The 16,160-nt window shown below is 41.9% G+C and overlaps 2 protein-coding genes across 4 annotated transcripts in view; both read right to left on the bottom strand.

Moving 5' to 3' along the window:
• Window positions 1-5,942, bottom strand: part of LOC115165888 (DENN domain-containing protein 2C) — a 36,884-nt gene extending 30,942 nt beyond the window's left edge. Inside the window, exon 1 of one of the 2 annotated variants that reach the window (XM_029719349.1) lies at window positions 5,396-5,942. The gene's annotated coding sequence lies outside the window, so the exon portion shown is untranslated. The remainder of the gene's footprint in view (window positions 1-5,395) is intronic. The other variant, XM_029719350.1, reaches the window with a different exon arrangement.
• Window positions 5,943-6,052: 110 nt separating this feature from the next.
• Window positions 6,053-16,160, bottom strand: part of LOC115165889 (AMP deaminase 1) — a 28,102-nt gene continuing 17,994 nt past the window's right edge. For both annotated transcript variants that reach the window (XM_029719354.1, XM_029719353.1), the window contains exons 8-16: window positions 9,624-9,818; window positions 9,256-9,387; window positions 9,007-9,170; window positions 8,644-8,770; window positions 7,859-8,022; window positions 7,551-7,671; window positions 7,253-7,426; window positions 6,916-7,026; window positions 6,053-6,658 (exon numbers count right to left, since the gene is read on the bottom strand). In XM_029719354.1, coding sequence (XP_029575214.1) covers window positions 6,503-6,658; window positions 6,916-7,026; window positions 7,253-7,426; window positions 7,551-7,671; window positions 7,859-8,022; window positions 8,644-8,770; window positions 9,007-9,170; window positions 9,256-9,387; window positions 9,624-9,818 — 1,344 coding nt within the window. In that variant the 3' untranslated portion in view covers window positions 6,053-6,502. The remainder of the gene's footprint in view (window positions 6,659-6,915; window positions 7,027-7,252; window positions 7,427-7,550; window positions 7,672-7,858; window positions 8,023-8,643; window positions 8,771-9,006; window positions 9,171-9,255; window positions 9,388-9,623; window positions 9,819-16,160) is intronic.

Raw genomic sequence — 16,160 nt, 5'->3', positions numbered from 1 at the left:
TTCTCAGTTCCTATGCTTCCTGGCTGATGTTTTGGTCACTTTTGAATGCTGGCGGTGCTTTCACTCTAGTGGTAGCATGAGACGAAGTCTACAACCCACACAAGTGGCTCAGGTAATGCAGCTCATCCAGGATGGCACATCAATGCGAGCTGTGGCAAGAAGGTTTGCTGTGTCTGTCAGCGTAGTGTCCAGAGCATGGAGGCGCTACCAAGAGACAGGCCAGTACATCAGGAAACGTGGAGGAGGCCGTAGGAGGGCAACAACCCAGCAGCAGGACCGCTACCTCCGCCTTTGTGCAAGGAGGAGGAGGAGAAGCACTGCCAGAGCCCTGCAAAATGACCTCCAGCAGGCCACAAATGTGCATGTCTGCTCAAACGGTCAGAAACAGACTCCATGAGGGTGGTATGAGGGCCCGACGTCCACAGGTGGGGGTTGTGCTTACAGCCCAATACCGTGCAGGACGTTTGGCATTTGCCAGAGAACACCAAGATTGACAAATTTGCCACTGGTGCCCTGTGCTCTTCACAGATGAAAGCAGGTTCTCACTGAGCACGTGACAGACGTGACAGAGTCTGGAGACGCCGTGGAGAACGTTCTGCTGCCTGCAACATCCTCCAGCATGACCGGTTTGGCGGTGGGTCAGTCATGGTGTGGGGTGGCATTTCTTTGGGGGGCCGCACAGCCCTCCATGTGCTCGCCAGAGGTAGCCTGACTGCCATTAGGTACCGAGATGAGATCCTCAGACCCCTTGTGAGACCATATGCTGGTGCGGTTGGCCCTGGGTTCCTCCTAATGCAAGACAATGCTAGACCTCATGTGGCTGGAGTGTGTCAGCAGTTCCTGCAAGAGGAAGGCATTGATGCTATGGACTGGCCCGCCTGTTCCCCAGACCTGAATCCAATTGAGCACATCTGGGACATCATGTCTCGCTCCATCCACCAACGCCACGTTGCACCACAGACTGTCCAGGAGTTGGCGGATGCTTTGGTCCAGGTCTGGGAGGAGATCCCCCAGGACACCATCCGCCACCTCATCAGGAGCATGCCCAGGCGTTGTAGGGAGGTCATACAGGCACGTGGAGGCCACACACACTACTGAGCCTCATTTTGACTTGTTTTAAGGACATTACATCAAAGTTGGATCAGCCTGTAGTGTGGTTTTCCACTTTAATTTTGAGTGTGACTCCAAATCCAGACTTCCATGGGTTGATAAATTGGATTTCCATTGATTATTTTTGTGTGATTTTGTTGTCAGCACATTCAACTATGTAAAGAAATAAGTATTTAATAAGATTATTTATTTCATTCAGATCTAGGATGTGTTGTTTAAGTGTTCCCTTTATTTTTTTGAGCAGTATATATAGTGGGAAGAAAAAGTATGTGAACCCTTTGTAATTACCTGGATTTCTGCATAAATTTGACATAAAATTTGATCTGATCTTCATCTAAGTCAGAACAATAGACAAACAAAGTGTGCTTAAACTAATAACACACACATTGAAAAATTCAAAGTTTGTGCCATGGAATCGGTACATCAAAAATCTTTTCCCAACTATTTTGAAATTTATAATGGCACAGCTGTCAATTTTTAAGTCCTTAAATGAAACTGGTATATATTTTATCACAATTTTCTTTAAGCAATTTGGTCTTTAATGCAGGGCCAATAGACAAGTTGCTTACTTTCCCCCCCTTCTACTTGCCTCTTCCATTTTTGCGGTAATGCTGCAATTATTTGGTTGTAATTTTGGGTAGAGCAGACATTTCCATATGTGTTAGCTGCATGTGTGACATAACTCCACCAGTCCTATTTATGATATAATTTACAAAGATTATAACTTTTTTTTTTTTAAATGTTATTGAAAAATAAGTTTTCATTAATCAATTAGTATAATTGAGTTTAACCACGTTTGTTGTATTATTTGTTCTGTCTTTCTATGGCTTATTTAAAAAATAACGATATTTTGGAGATTATTTCGTTTTCAAATAACCAAAAGTGAGAGGTTGTAATCTGAATAAAGGGAAAAAGGCCATTCTTGAACATGGGGTGAGACATTCATACTAATTTGCTAGAGAGCCAGTTGAGATTTAATTATAACTTTTGTATGACTGATACCATTAGTGAGAGGTCTAATACTTTAATATTTAATCATTTCTGCCCTCCAAATTCATATTCATTATATAAATAGGCCCTTTTAATTTTGTCTGGCTTGCCATTCCAAATAAAATGGAATATTTTTTACTCTTATAATTTAAAAAACAGATCTCTTGGTGTAGGCAAAACCATAAGCAAATAGGTAAATTGTGATATGACTAAAGAGTTAATGAGGGTGATTTTTCCACAAACAGACAGGTATTTTCCTTTCCATGGTAGCAAAACGTATCTATTTTTGCTAACTTCCTATAACAATGTATTAGAGTGAGATAATTTCTTTCTTTCGGTATATGTATACCGAGTATGTCCACATCCCCATCAGACCATTTTATTGGTAAACTACACGGTAATGTAAAAGTTGTATTTTTTTTATGATCCAACACGTATTATCATAATTTGGCTTTAATCCAGAGGTTAGAAAAAGTATCTAGATCCTCTATGAGGCTGTGGAGTGATTCTAATTTTGAATTTAAAAGAAAACATGAATCATCAGCGTACAATGACACCTTTGTTTTTAAGCCCTGGATTTCTAAACCCTTAATATATTATTGTTGGATCTGATTTCAACAGCCAACATTTCAATGGCAATAATAAATAGATATGCCAATAGTGGACAACCTTGTTTTACTCCTCTTGACAGTTTAAAACTTTCTGCGATGTACTTCTTGCCCGGTTGCTCAGTTTGGTCGAAAGGCCAGCTCTTGGCAGAGTCTAGGTAGTTCCATATTTTCTCAATTTCCCAATGATGAAGACCACTGTGCTCTTGGAAACTTTCAACACTCTAGAAATTTTTTATACCCTTCCCCAGATATATTCCTCATCACAATTCTCTCTCTGTGATCGACAGACAGTTCATTGGACTTCATGGTATAGTTTCTGCTCCAACATGCACTTTCAACTGTATAGACAGGTGTGTTTCTTTCTAAACCATGTCCAAAACAATTGAATTGGCCACAGGTGGAATCCAACCAAGTTGTAGCAACGTCTCAAGGATGATCAAATAAAATTGGATTCCCTTGAGCTCAATTTGGAGTGTAATAGCAAAGTGTTGAGAATACTTGTGTAAATGAGATTTCTGTATTTAAATTTTCAATACATTTGCAACATTTCTAAAAACATGTATTCACTTTGTCATTATGGGGTTGTGTGTGTTGATGGGTGAGTGATTTTTTTATTTTATTTAATCTATTTTGAATTCAAGCTGTAACACAACAAAATGTGGAATAAGTCAAGGGGTATGAATACTTTCTGAAGGCACTGTATCTTTCAACAGCACACTCCTGAGGCAGTGGAAGGCGTACGGGATGTGTTTGGCCAGAGGAAGCTGGAAAGGATGGACAGGCTCCTGTCAAGGTCAGTAGCCAAAAATAAAACCCAGAGGAGAAAATAAGACAACGGCAGGAACAAGGCACAGTAGCTTTGTGCAGCCAGAGTGAAGTCTGCCCCCCCCCCCCAGCGGAGTTGGCTATCCCCCTGTCCCATCCTTGACCACAGCTGTCCTATTACAGAACACCATGATAGATTAAAACATTAAATCTAATTTACTCTCATCTCAAAAAGTATCTTTCAGTAGATCAGGAAAGATGCCAGGACGGGTATTCCAAGTATTTTTATCTTGACTTCAGAATGCCTAGGCCTAAGCGCCATAAACATTAACTGAAGATTGGAACACTGATGCATTCACATGCACAAACAATTAAGCTAAATTATGAAGGATTCCAGTAAATCCACATCACAGCCACAGTGATGTCTTATTACTGTAAAACATATTCTATATGGCTGTAAACTCTTAACTAAATTAATTTAGGCCTAGTAGATTACTTGATAGGAACAGACTATTGAAACATTGACATTTTGAGTCCCTCACAGTGAATTACTCCATAATGCATTTAGCTTGAGCTAAAACTACACCTGAACAGTTTGGCATGCAATACTGATATTTATGATCTTGCACAGCCCCCTCATTGTATGCACCATCCAAACTGTATGGAGAGGCCCAAGTCCTTATGTGAAATCTTGCCTAAATATATTAAAACTCCTGTTCCTGCTTCCTTTACAGTACTGTTTACTGGAAGCAAAGCACTTAGACACGATGCACATCACATTGAAAGCATTTAGAGAAAGGAGACATGGTGAAATTCCAGTGATGATAATGATTCTATGTGCTGCATTCCAGCTAGGAGGGTGCAGGCAGGGGAATAAATTTGACCAGAGACAGGTCAGTCAGGCTCCACAAATGATGCTTTTGTTTGGTTTGACCTAAATCCAATGTACGTAGTGGAATCTCATAGCCAGGACCCATCCTACACTTTAAACTGTCACTTATCACTCTGACCCACTTGCTTTATTTGTGTGTGTTATGCAGGAAGGCCTAGTCTGTTTCCTGAGACTAAGAAACAAAGGATCAGCAGACTGTCCATAATTACAGTTTGGGAGACTTGCACCCATTTAGAAGCTTTGGTTTCAGTATTGTTTACCAGCTATAATTAGATTAAGTTACTCAGATATCAACCTCTTGGTTTTTCCCCCATTCAAAAGAAGTCTGGGGGGTTTGAACCATCATGAAGGATGGACATTTTGTCATTCCAGGGTACCTTTAAAACTTGCAGTGGAACTCAAACAACAATGTTACTCCAGTAGAATCCAAACTGGGATCATCAAGACCCAAATAACCGTCATCACTTACCAACATTAATTATACCTAATTGCACCTTCAAAACAACCATAAACCGCCCTCGTCAAGAATTGCTGCATGACAAAACTTGCCCTAGGTGGGGTACAAAAGGGGTAAGGAGTGATGGGTTGTTTCAGTAAACACTCAATGCAGTTTATATTAGGTCATGTGGAATGTATTTTAATTCTTACACTGGTGCTGATCTCACCCCTGCCACAATGTATCTGTAAATATAGGAAGAGATTAACTGTCCTGTTTACATCCAATTAAGATTGGCCTAATCAACCGATGTAATTAATTTATGAGTAGTAGGCTAGATTAACTCAACAAATAATGCCATGCACGACGAGGTTAGAACATTCAATTAAACCAGCAGATTCATGTTAAATTCATTGATTGTGACAAATGTGAAATCAATGCAACACGTTATAACAAGTTACTGATAACTTGTAGATAAATCAGTAAACGGGATGAGGCCAGACAGCGTGGGACACCAACCAAAATGCCTAATCTCAGACAGCAAATGATTTGTTTTTAATCCATTGAATCGTAGCGATATGTATTACCCACCTCCGATTAGTTTCTCTCAAGGTCGCTTGCAGCAATCCCAACTTCTTTAATAGCAAAAAGTATCGTAAACGGAAAATTAGACCTGTTCCTGTTTGTAGTGGTTGGTTTTAGACATCAATATTAGCTATAATCTTCGTCCTAGTTGACTCATTACAAGTGTTTCTCGCAGAAGGAAATCACGACGAATTCCAAATCGGGCGTTCCATTGCACTAGTTAGTTGCCACACATTCCCCTTTAGCTGATTAGCCGCTAAAGCTAGCTGTAGCTAGCTATCCCCAACATGTCTTCTTTTAAGAGCAAAAACGTCTATTAACTTCCAACTACCGTTCACCAGTCTTGGACAGTAAGGAATAACATTAAGCAGGCACCGAGATATTAGCTAGTGGTACAACTCGAAGCAAGTGAGAAACTTTTCAGGGGGCTCCATATTAATCCTGTGAGCTAAGAGGCGTCGTCAACTCCTGCTGTCTCATCCAACGAATGGATGTCTTGATTTGTAGAAGGCCAATTGACACAATCACAGGAAGATGTAATTTGCATCCACTCAGAAATAAGCAACAGACAGGGCAAGGGCATACATTTCAGCAAATCAATTCTGTCGTGGTTTGGTTTGGCAAAAAATATTAATACAGAAATCAAATGATATTTATTTTAACATTTATTTATTTCAAATCATTCTTGCAATTGTGTCCCCCACAATATGACACATCTAGAAAGAATAATTGTTTTCACACAAACAAGTACAAGGCCAGTGAAACCAATCAAATAAAAAGATGGAATACAACAGACACAAACAGGATTATCATTATAGGTCTGTGCTATCTGGTATCCTTGTGATGTCCATACCCCTTTGAAGTTGAAATTTGTAAGGGTTATGGTTAAGGGTAGGGAAGTCCCAAAGATCCCGGACAGCACTGACCAATCACTATATGCAAACTGTGTTAAATTGATATTAGTTGCACACAGCCACCAGATGACACTAATACCTATTCTAATAAATAGATTATGTGGTTTGCCATGGAGGGAACGCCAGTACACAAGAAGGTTGTCTTAAATAATCGGTACATTTAGGGGCCATCACCATAAAACATAACATCTCAGATTGTTCACTCAGTCTTCAGACCCTCCTTAATAAGGTTGAGCTCATAGCACAGTGTCTCGTAACGATAGGCCATACGGATCTGGGCGACATTGGTCTTGCGTATGTCATTGCCCTCAGGGCCCTCCTTCAGGTAGTCGGGACCAAGGAAGTGAGTCTTCTCCTGTAGAAAGAAACCAAGGCAACACGTTTTGGTGCTGAAGATGTTATGATGGCAATTAGCCATGGCAGTCTATTACAGTGCTGTCATCCAACTAGTCTATACTATGATTGAACTCATACTTTAATGTAGATTGTAATGTAACAAAATATGTTTTTGTGTAAAATAATAACGGTTCAGGTCTTACAAAGTGTGGCTAAATTGTGGGTCTATGAGGTAGTATATTGTCTATCCTGTTTGTCGTCTCTTGTGTTTTTTACCTCAGTAGACAAGCCACTCTGCAGCACACTGTTCCTGGAGATCTCACACATGTCACAGGTGCTGAGCTTGAACACCTGGGCTGCAATGGCGTACTCCTCCATCAGGGGCTCCTGAGGACACACAGTCAGAGCAGAGTAAGCTTGGCGTCTCAATTACTCTCTATAACTGATTTAGGATCAGCTTAAAAATCAGCCATTACCATTTTGAACTGAATGGAACCTTGGGCCAGTTGATTGGCGCATAATGCACCAACAATAACCAAGAGCGCACCAAAACAGGTAAATATCTTTCTACACAACACACACACTATCAGACGGGCTCCCAGTCTGGCCTCACCCTGGTGTAGTGGAACTGCATGGGGTCATCCGTGGACAGGGAGACGATCAGGCCCTTCTTGAGGAACTCCAGAAGAGGACTCTTGGCATACTCCAGGAAGAGACTGTTGTTGCTGAGTGGAGACATAGCAATGGGAATCTGGGCCAGGAAGTAGAGGTACTGCAACACAGGGCTCTGTTGAGTGGGAGGGTTAGATACAAACGTCAACATTAGGACCACAGGAGTTAGTTGTGTAATGTGTTTAGGTTTTGATAGTGTCAAAGAAACAGAGGCCATTTTGTTTGGAGAGGCTACGGACCTTCTTGAGATTGAGGCCGTGAGAGATGTTGTCAGCTGTCATGAAGGAGGCCAGCAGATGGGTGACGGCTCCAGCCTCTCCACAGTGGGGCCTGAACTGGAAGGTGTTCATTCCCCTAGCCCTAGAAAGCAAACAAAAACACAAAACAAACAATGATATGAGTGTATCATGTTTGAATTTTACTTTTCATGCAACAATTTCTTGAAGGACGTGTGGATTCCCACTGACAGATGTCAATTCAACGTCTATTCCATTTTGGTTCAACCATTGTGTGCCCAGTGGGTTGTGATTTGACATGCGATACTCACTTGCGGAGCTGGTTGATCATAGTGATGTTGGCATACATGTAGTAGATGTAGTACGTGTAGGAGGGGTTCTTGACAATGTCCCACTCCTCTGGTTTGGGGCTCTTGGTGCAGAACATGTGACCACTGTGCTTGGACTCGTCATCCACACTGTCGAAACCTGTCACCTACAGAGCAGAGGAAGATGGAGAATGAAGAGATTGCCTTCCTATTCAATTTATTTTCTTCATTTCAATCATTTAAAAAAAAAAATAGTTTGGTATGATATATGAAGAAAAAATGTCAAAAACATTTTAACTCAAATTCCTACCTTCTGATAACATTTCCATCAAGGCTGGGGAACAATCATGAATTAGGACATTTGAGTGAACTACCCCTTGAAAGTATTAACTATGCAGAAATAGCTCCGCCATTTCCTGGTTGCTAAAATTCGAATAGTTTGCCTAATTTCAGTTTGTGTGACAAAACAAGAAAGTATTGTGTAGAGAATCATTGTAACATCTAAAACGCTGTGAAATATATTTTCCATAACCATAAATGTTGTACTTTCAGGTTGAAGCTGATTTACAAAACCGAAAGTAAAAGACGCAAAAAACAAAACTTGAGAAAGGTAAGCGCAGAAATAGTGCACATAGAACATATCTACTACTTCTTAGACTTGCTTTAAATGACAATGACAGATCTATAACACACATGTGCATTTGGTCAGGTTGCACAAAAAGTTGCATATTGCAGCTTTAAAATGTAAACCTCCTTCATCCCTGGTTCCTTATGCCAGTCTCACTCACATGCTTGAGGAAGATGCTGAGCTCAGGGTTGGCATGGGGTTCGATGGTGGCCTGGAAAACAGGCAGGAAGATGTTCTCCAGCATCTTTCCAAAGTGAGGCACGAAGTTCCTGCCTCTGAAGATGTCACTGAGGTGGAAGTACAGAGAATGAGCAGTTAGTAGTTTACAAACATGACATGCCATGGTAATAAACATGTTCTTCAGACCTTATTCTAAATGTACAAATTTCATTATTTAGAGAGCCATTTAAAAAAAGATTGTTTATTTTTACTTGGAGGGCCAAGTACCCATAAAAGAGTAGAATTTTATACTGAGTTTGCCAAACTTGCCAAAGGGTGCAAAAAGGGTAGAGATACAACTTACTAGATCCTGGGCACTTGAATCATCCACTTGAGTTGAGGGGAGAAGACTCTGTGCTTGTTGAACCAGCTGGAGAGCTTGGTCCACTCATTAGGGTTGCTGCCATAGATGGACAGACGGGGCTCTGCGTATTGGTACCTGGCATCCTCCAGATCAGAGGCCACTTCCTGGGTGCGAAAAATATAGAATCAGCTGGTTGTAATCATGCGATGTTTACAAAAGGGAACTAACTAAGCCATAGCTGAGTCTAACCTTAATGATCCTGGCGAAGTACTCTCCATTGATGTGGTTCTCTGTCTTCATGTACAGGTCACGCAGCTCGCTAGCTCCCACAGGGTTGTACTTAGCATTGAACTTGTCAAAACGCTGAAAGGTTTGTCTGCCCTTAAGACAAGAGCGAGAGAGAAGCACGTAAGACCAAGGAGTGTTCACATTGGGAAAAGTATCAAAATATCAAAGCTGCATAGTTTCACCGTATGCAGCTTACTATGTAAGCTTTCTACGACTTCTGCCAAGAGGTCTGGACCTATATGACACAGGAGGTAGGAGCGCACTTGCCCTGTGGTCACAGGACTGCTTTTCCCCCTTTGATCGCTAAACTAGCTAGCAGTATGACTCACAGCGTGCACATCCAGGGAATCGACAGTGAGGTCATAGGGGTGCAGCTTGAGGTTGGCGAACAGCTCCTTCATGGTCACATCTTTGCCCTTTATGTTTTGCACTACACGGTCAGCGTCCACCTGGTAAGACTTCTTGATGAAGCGCAGGAGGTGCTTCTGGTTCATGCAGGCAGCAGCATGGATGTGGGTGTCGACCTACAACAGCACACAGGAGTTGTGAGAAAAAAATGTTATGAGTTACTAAGCATTAACCGTCAGCGACGTCTTTTGGATGTCTTTTTTTGGTGCAGTCCAGACCGGCCTTGATTTCAACGTCCAAGGACAGTTATTTTTGGTCCAGACCAGACAAAGCATGAACCAATCATAGCCATCTATGTTTGGTTCAGATTTTGTCCAGTCTGGACTGGCCCTGATTTCAACATCCACCACACAGGTCCAGTCCTGACAGGCCTATATTTGGCCCAAACATAGATGTCTATAATTAGATGTGCTTGCTGAAGCCAAGCACAACTCTAGATTTCTTACAGTCTTATTATTATTATTTGATTTATTTGGGTCACTCTAGCGCTTAAACGTTTTAAGTTGTTAACACAAAACCAACTTCCAAATGTGTACACTGTCCCAATTTAGATTGCTTGAGCAAATATTTTTGACAGCATTTATACTTTTTGTACTACAATAATATTTAAATGAGCTCCCAATGCAATTCAATGGCAGAAAGGGGCAATAAACTTCAATGGTAAAAAAAAAATCTAGCATTCTACACCTATTTCCTCTTTCAACATTTAAGTTAAACACCAAACCAACGTTGAGATGTTCAGACTGACCCTACTTAGATTGCTTATATACAGATTTGATACTATTTATACTTTTTGAATTATAATGATTTCAAATGTGCAATATTTACATTAGTCAATGTAGACCATGAGAGATAAATATAGTGCCTTCAGAAAGTATTCATACCCCTTGACTTATTCCACATTTTGTTGTGTTACAGCCTGAATTCAAAAAATTGTGATTTTTTTTTAGACCCATCTACACACAATACCCCATAATGACCATGTTTTTAGAAATGTTAGCACATTTATTGGAAAGGAAATCCCATTTACTGAAAGGAAATCACATTTACGTAAGTATTCACACCCCTTTGTATATGACACTCCAATTTTCATTGATCGTCCTTGAGATGTCACTACAACTTGATTGGAGTCCACCTGTGGCCAATTCAATTGTTAGGACATGATGTAGAAAGAAACACACCTGTCTATATAAGGTTCCACAGTTGACAGTACATGTTGGAGCAGAAACTATACAATGAAATCCACAGAACTGTCCATAGAGCATATCTGGGGAAGGGTATAAAATTATTTCTAGAGTGTTGAAAGTTTCCAGGAGCACAGTGGTCTTCATCATTGGGAAATTTAACAAATATGGAACTAACCAGATTCTGCCTAGAGCTGGCCATCTGACCAAACTGAGCAACCAGGCAAGAAGGACATTGGTCAGGGAGTAGGGCTGTGGCGGTCATGAAATTTTGTCAGCTGGTGATTGTCAAGCAAATAACAGGTGCTCTCACAGTAATTGACCGTTAATTAACAAACACATTTTGCATCTCCTAGCTTTCACGCATAGTCTACAAGCCACTAATGCAGACCTTTGGAACATCTACATTTTTAAAAGTATACTGCTCAAAAAAATAAAGGGAACACTTAAACAACACATCTTAGATCTGAATGAAAGAAATAATCTTATTAAATACTTTTTTCTTTACATAGTTGAATGTGCTGACAACAAAATCACACAAAAATAATCAATGGAAATCCAATTTATCAACCCATGGAGGTCTGGATTTGGAGTCACACTCAAAATTAAAGTGGAAAACGACACTACAGGCTGATCCAACTTTGATGTAATGTCCTTAAAACAATTCAAAATGAGGCTCAGTAGTGTGTGTGGCCTCCACGTGCCTGTATGACCTCCCTACAACGCCTGGGCATGCTCCTGATGAGGTGGCGGATGGTCTCCTGAGGGATCTCCTCCCAGACCTGGACTAAAGCATCCGCCAACTCCTGGACAGTCTGTGGTGCAACGTGGCGTTGGTGGATGGAGCGAGACATGATGTCCCAGATGTGCTCAATTGGATTCAGGTCTGGGGAACGGCCGGGCCAGTCCATAGCATCAATGCCTTCCTCTTGCAGGAACTGCTGACACACTCCAGCCACATGAGGTCTAGCATTGTCTTGCATTAGGAGGAACCCAGGGCCAACCGCACCAGCATATGGTCTCACAATGGGTCTGAAGATCTCGGTACCTAATGGCAGTCAGGCTACCTCTGGCGAGCACATGGAGGGCTGTGCGGCCCCCCAAAGAAATGCCACCCCACACCATGACTGACCCACCGCCAAACCGGTCATGCTGGAGGATGTTGCAGGCAGCAGAACGTTCTCCACGGCGTCTCCAGACTCTGTCACGTCTGTCACGTGCTCCGTGTGAACCTGCTTTCATCTGTGAAGAGCACAGGGCGCCAGTGGCGAATTTGCCAATCTTGGTGTTCTCTGGCAAATGCCAAACGTCCTGCACGGTGTTGGGCTGTAAGCACAACCCCCACCTGTGGACGTCGGGCCTTCATACCACCCTCATGGAGTCTGTTTCTGACCGTTTGAGCAGACACATGCACATTTGTGGCCTGCTGGAGGTCATTTTGCAGGGCTCTGGCAGTGCTTCTCCTGCTCCTCCTTGCACAAAGGCGGAGGTAGCGGTCCTGCTGCTGGGTTGTTGCCCTCCTACGGCCTCCTCCACGTCTCCTGATGTACTGGCCTGTCTCCTGGTAGCGCCTCCATGCTCTGGACACTACGCTGACAGACACAGCAAACCTTCTTGCCACAGCTCGCATTGATGTGCCATCCTGGATGACCTGCACTACCTGAGCCACTTGTGTGGGTTGTAGCCTCCGTCTCATGCTACCACTAGAGTGAAAGCACCGCCAGCATTCAAAAGTGACCAAAACATCAGCCAGGAAGCATAGGAACTGAGAAGTGGTCTGTGGTCCCCACCTGCAGAACCACTCCTTTATTGGGGGTGTCTTGCTAATTGCCTATAATTTCCACCTGTTGTCTATTCCATTTGCACAACAGCATGTGCAATTTATTGTCAATCAGTGTTGCTTCCTAAGTGGACAGTTTGATTTAACAGAAGTGTGATTGACTTGGAGTTACATTGTGTTGTTTAAGTGTTCCCTTTATGTTTTTGAGCAGTGTATAATAAATCCATGTAATATAGCCTACACCATCACAATAAATACATAATTTATTTTAGACAGGTTAAAAAAACATGATATGAAGAAAATGTAGTCTATTTCAGAAGAACAGAATAGCATACTCTGAGTTGTCCTTATGTTAGGCCATGATCTGGCAATACCATATGGCTGTGGACTACACTAGTTCATTTAGCAGACAAGATTTGCTTAGAATTCTGTGGCATTTTATAGTATGAAGAATACAATTGAACATAGCTGAATAAACTAAAAGGATATTTTCTCCCAAGGATTTGAGGGAGAATTATAACGATTTAAAATGTGCAATATTTACATTAGTCAATGTAGACCATGAGAGAGAAATATAGTGCCTTCAGAAAGTATTCATAACCCTTGACTTATTCCACATTTTGTTGTTATTCCACAACCCTTTGGCACATTCTGTGTTGAGAAGTTAAAGAAACAGGTCCTCCTATTTGCTTAATTTGGAGTTACTTTTGGTCATGTAGTGTATGTGGACACCTGCTCATCAAACATCTCATTCTAAAATCATGGGCATGAATATGGATTTGGTCCCCTCTTTGCTGCTATAACAGCCTCTACTCTTCTGGGAAGGCTTTCCACTAGATGTTGGAACATTGCTGCGGGTACTTGCTTCCATTCAGCCACAAGCGCATTAGTGAGCTCAGGCACTGATGTGGGGTGATTAGGCCTGGGTCGCAGTTGGCATTCCAAATAATCCCAAAGGTGTTCGATGGAGTTGAGGTCAGAGCTCTGTGCAGGCCAGTCAAGTTCTTCCACACCGATCTTGACAAACCATTTCTGCGTGGACCTCACTTTGTGCACGGGGGCATTGTCATGCTGAAACAGGAAAGGCCTTCCCCAAACTGTTGCCACAAAGTTGCCACATTATTCCATATGTGTTAATTCATAGTTGTACAATGTAGAAAATAGTAAAAATAAAGAAAAACCCTTTAATGAGTAGATGTGTCCAAACTTTTGAATGGTACTGTACATCTGCATTTTATTTCTGGAACAGTATCTTCTAAATCAAAGAGGAATACGCGAAGCAAGAATATGTCAGCTACATGAAGTAGCTAAAAGAAAACATTCAATGTAGCCAAAGATTATAGGGTCCAGTAGGAAACACTTGTCAACCCTTTGGTTCCTACCCTGTCACAATAACGCCTACCTGCCATTTTAATTTGCTGTCATGTCAAACTGTATTCGAAGTGCCCACTATTATATTCCAACCATAGAATTTGAATAATTTTTCTATTTCCAGTTCACCCAAGTGTTTTGCTCTAAATCACAAGTCAAATTGCAATTGCAACATTTGGTTAAAAATAATGAAATCCCTTAGAATGTATGTGTTGCCACCCTAAAATCATGCACTACCTATAAAGCAAATGTTTTTCTTTTATTATTCAAAAACATAAAATAACGTCATAGTCTTTTTCTTTAAACACCGTGAGCCATGAAAAACAAAAACAGCCGCAGACCACAATTCCTCATCCACCAAACTTGACAGTTGGCACTATGCATTGGGGCAGGTAGCGTTCTCCTAGCATCCGCGTGAGCGATATTGTGGTTAAATCTGATTACCCACCAGAGAAAAGGGAAACTTTTTTGGACAAGGTTCGGGAGGGTAATTACAAATGTGGCCAATGTGCTCAATGCAGCTTTACGTACAAATGCAACTAATTTACCCACCCCCGCAAAGGACAAAGATTTAAGATCAAGGTCCTGATTACCTGCATGTCCACCAATGTTATTTACATGTTGAAATGTCATTGTGGTCTGTCTTACACAGGGAAAACCCCCAGAAGCCTTAAGACACAGATCAGTGAGCACCGCAGCAATACATGGACAGGTGAGACAACACATTTGGTTGCTGCTCATTTTGTACAAGCTAAACATCCTATTAGCTCTCTGAGATACATTGGAATTGAAATGGTCAAGATGTCACGCAGGGGAGGGGACATGAAGAGAAAACGTCTTCAAAGGGAATCTTTCTGGATCCACAGGCTCAACACACTGTCTCCTCTTGGCCTTAATGAGGAGTTTGACTTGAAACCATTTTTATAGTTTCAATATAATGTCTAAATAGTTGTTTTAATCCTAATTGAATATTGTATGTATATTACTGTAAACATTGATCACATTCCCTGTGTATGATCATATATTGTGATACATTGAATGTTAATATTGTGAAACTATGTTATCAATTACAAAAATGAACCTCCTGTTTCAGGAAGTGATGTCACTGAGTACTACCCTTATATTTAGGACCTTCCACCCCCACCAGGGATATGGATGCCTGATGAAGACCTAAGGGTCGAAACATTGTCAATAAATATCACCTGGGAGCATGAGCAGCAGTGTGCGGCATTTTCCTTTCTGTTTTCCGTGAATGAGAATTATGTACATATAAATAGAGGGATGTGCGATGGCCGAGTGGCATAGGCAAGGTGCAATAGATGTCATAAAATACAGTATATACATATGATATGAGTAATGTAAGATATGCAAACGTTATTAAAGTTGCATCGTTTAAAGTGACTAGTGATCCATTTATTAAAGTGGCCAGTGATTGGGTCTCAATGTAGGCAGCAGCCTCTCTGAGTTAGTGATTGATGTTCAGCAGTCTGATGGCTTTGAGATAGGTCTTTTTCAGTCTCTCAGTCCCAGCTTTGATGCACCTGTACTGACCTCACCTTCTGGATGATAGCGGGGTGAACAGGCTGTGGCTCGGGTGGTTGATGTCCTTGATAATCTTTTTGGCCTTCCTGTGACATCAGGTGGTGTAGGTGTCCTGGAGGGCAGGTAGTTTGCCCCCGGTGATGCGTTGTGCAGACCTCACTACCCTCTGGAGAGCCTTACGTTTGTGGGCGTAGCAGTTGCCGTACCAGGCGGTGATACAGCCTGACAGGATGCTCTCTATTGTGCATCTGAGTGTTTTTGGTGACAAGCCAAATTTCTTCAGCCTCCTGAGGTTGAAGAGGCGCTGCTGCGCCTTCTTCACCACGCTGTCTGTGTGGGTGGACCATTTCAGTTTGTCCGTGATGTGTACGCCAAGGAACTTAAAACTTTCCACCCTCTCCACTACTGTCCCGTCAATGTGGATAGGGGGCTGCTCCCTCTGCTGTTTCCTGAAGTCCACGATCATCTTCTTTGTTTTGTTGACATTGAGTGTGAGGTTATTTTCCTGACACCACACTCCGAGGGCCCTCACCTCCTCCCTGTAGGCCGTCTCGTTGTTGTTGGTAATCAAGCCTACCACT

Source organism: Salmo trutta, chromosome 28 (genome assembly GCF_901001165.1).
Source record: "Salmo trutta chromosome 28, fSalTru1.1, whole genome shotgun sequence".
NCBI lineage: Eukaryota > Metazoa > Chordata > Actinopteri > Salmoniformes > Salmonidae > Salmo > Salmo trutta.
This window is presented reverse-complemented; position numbering and strand designations above follow the sequence as displayed.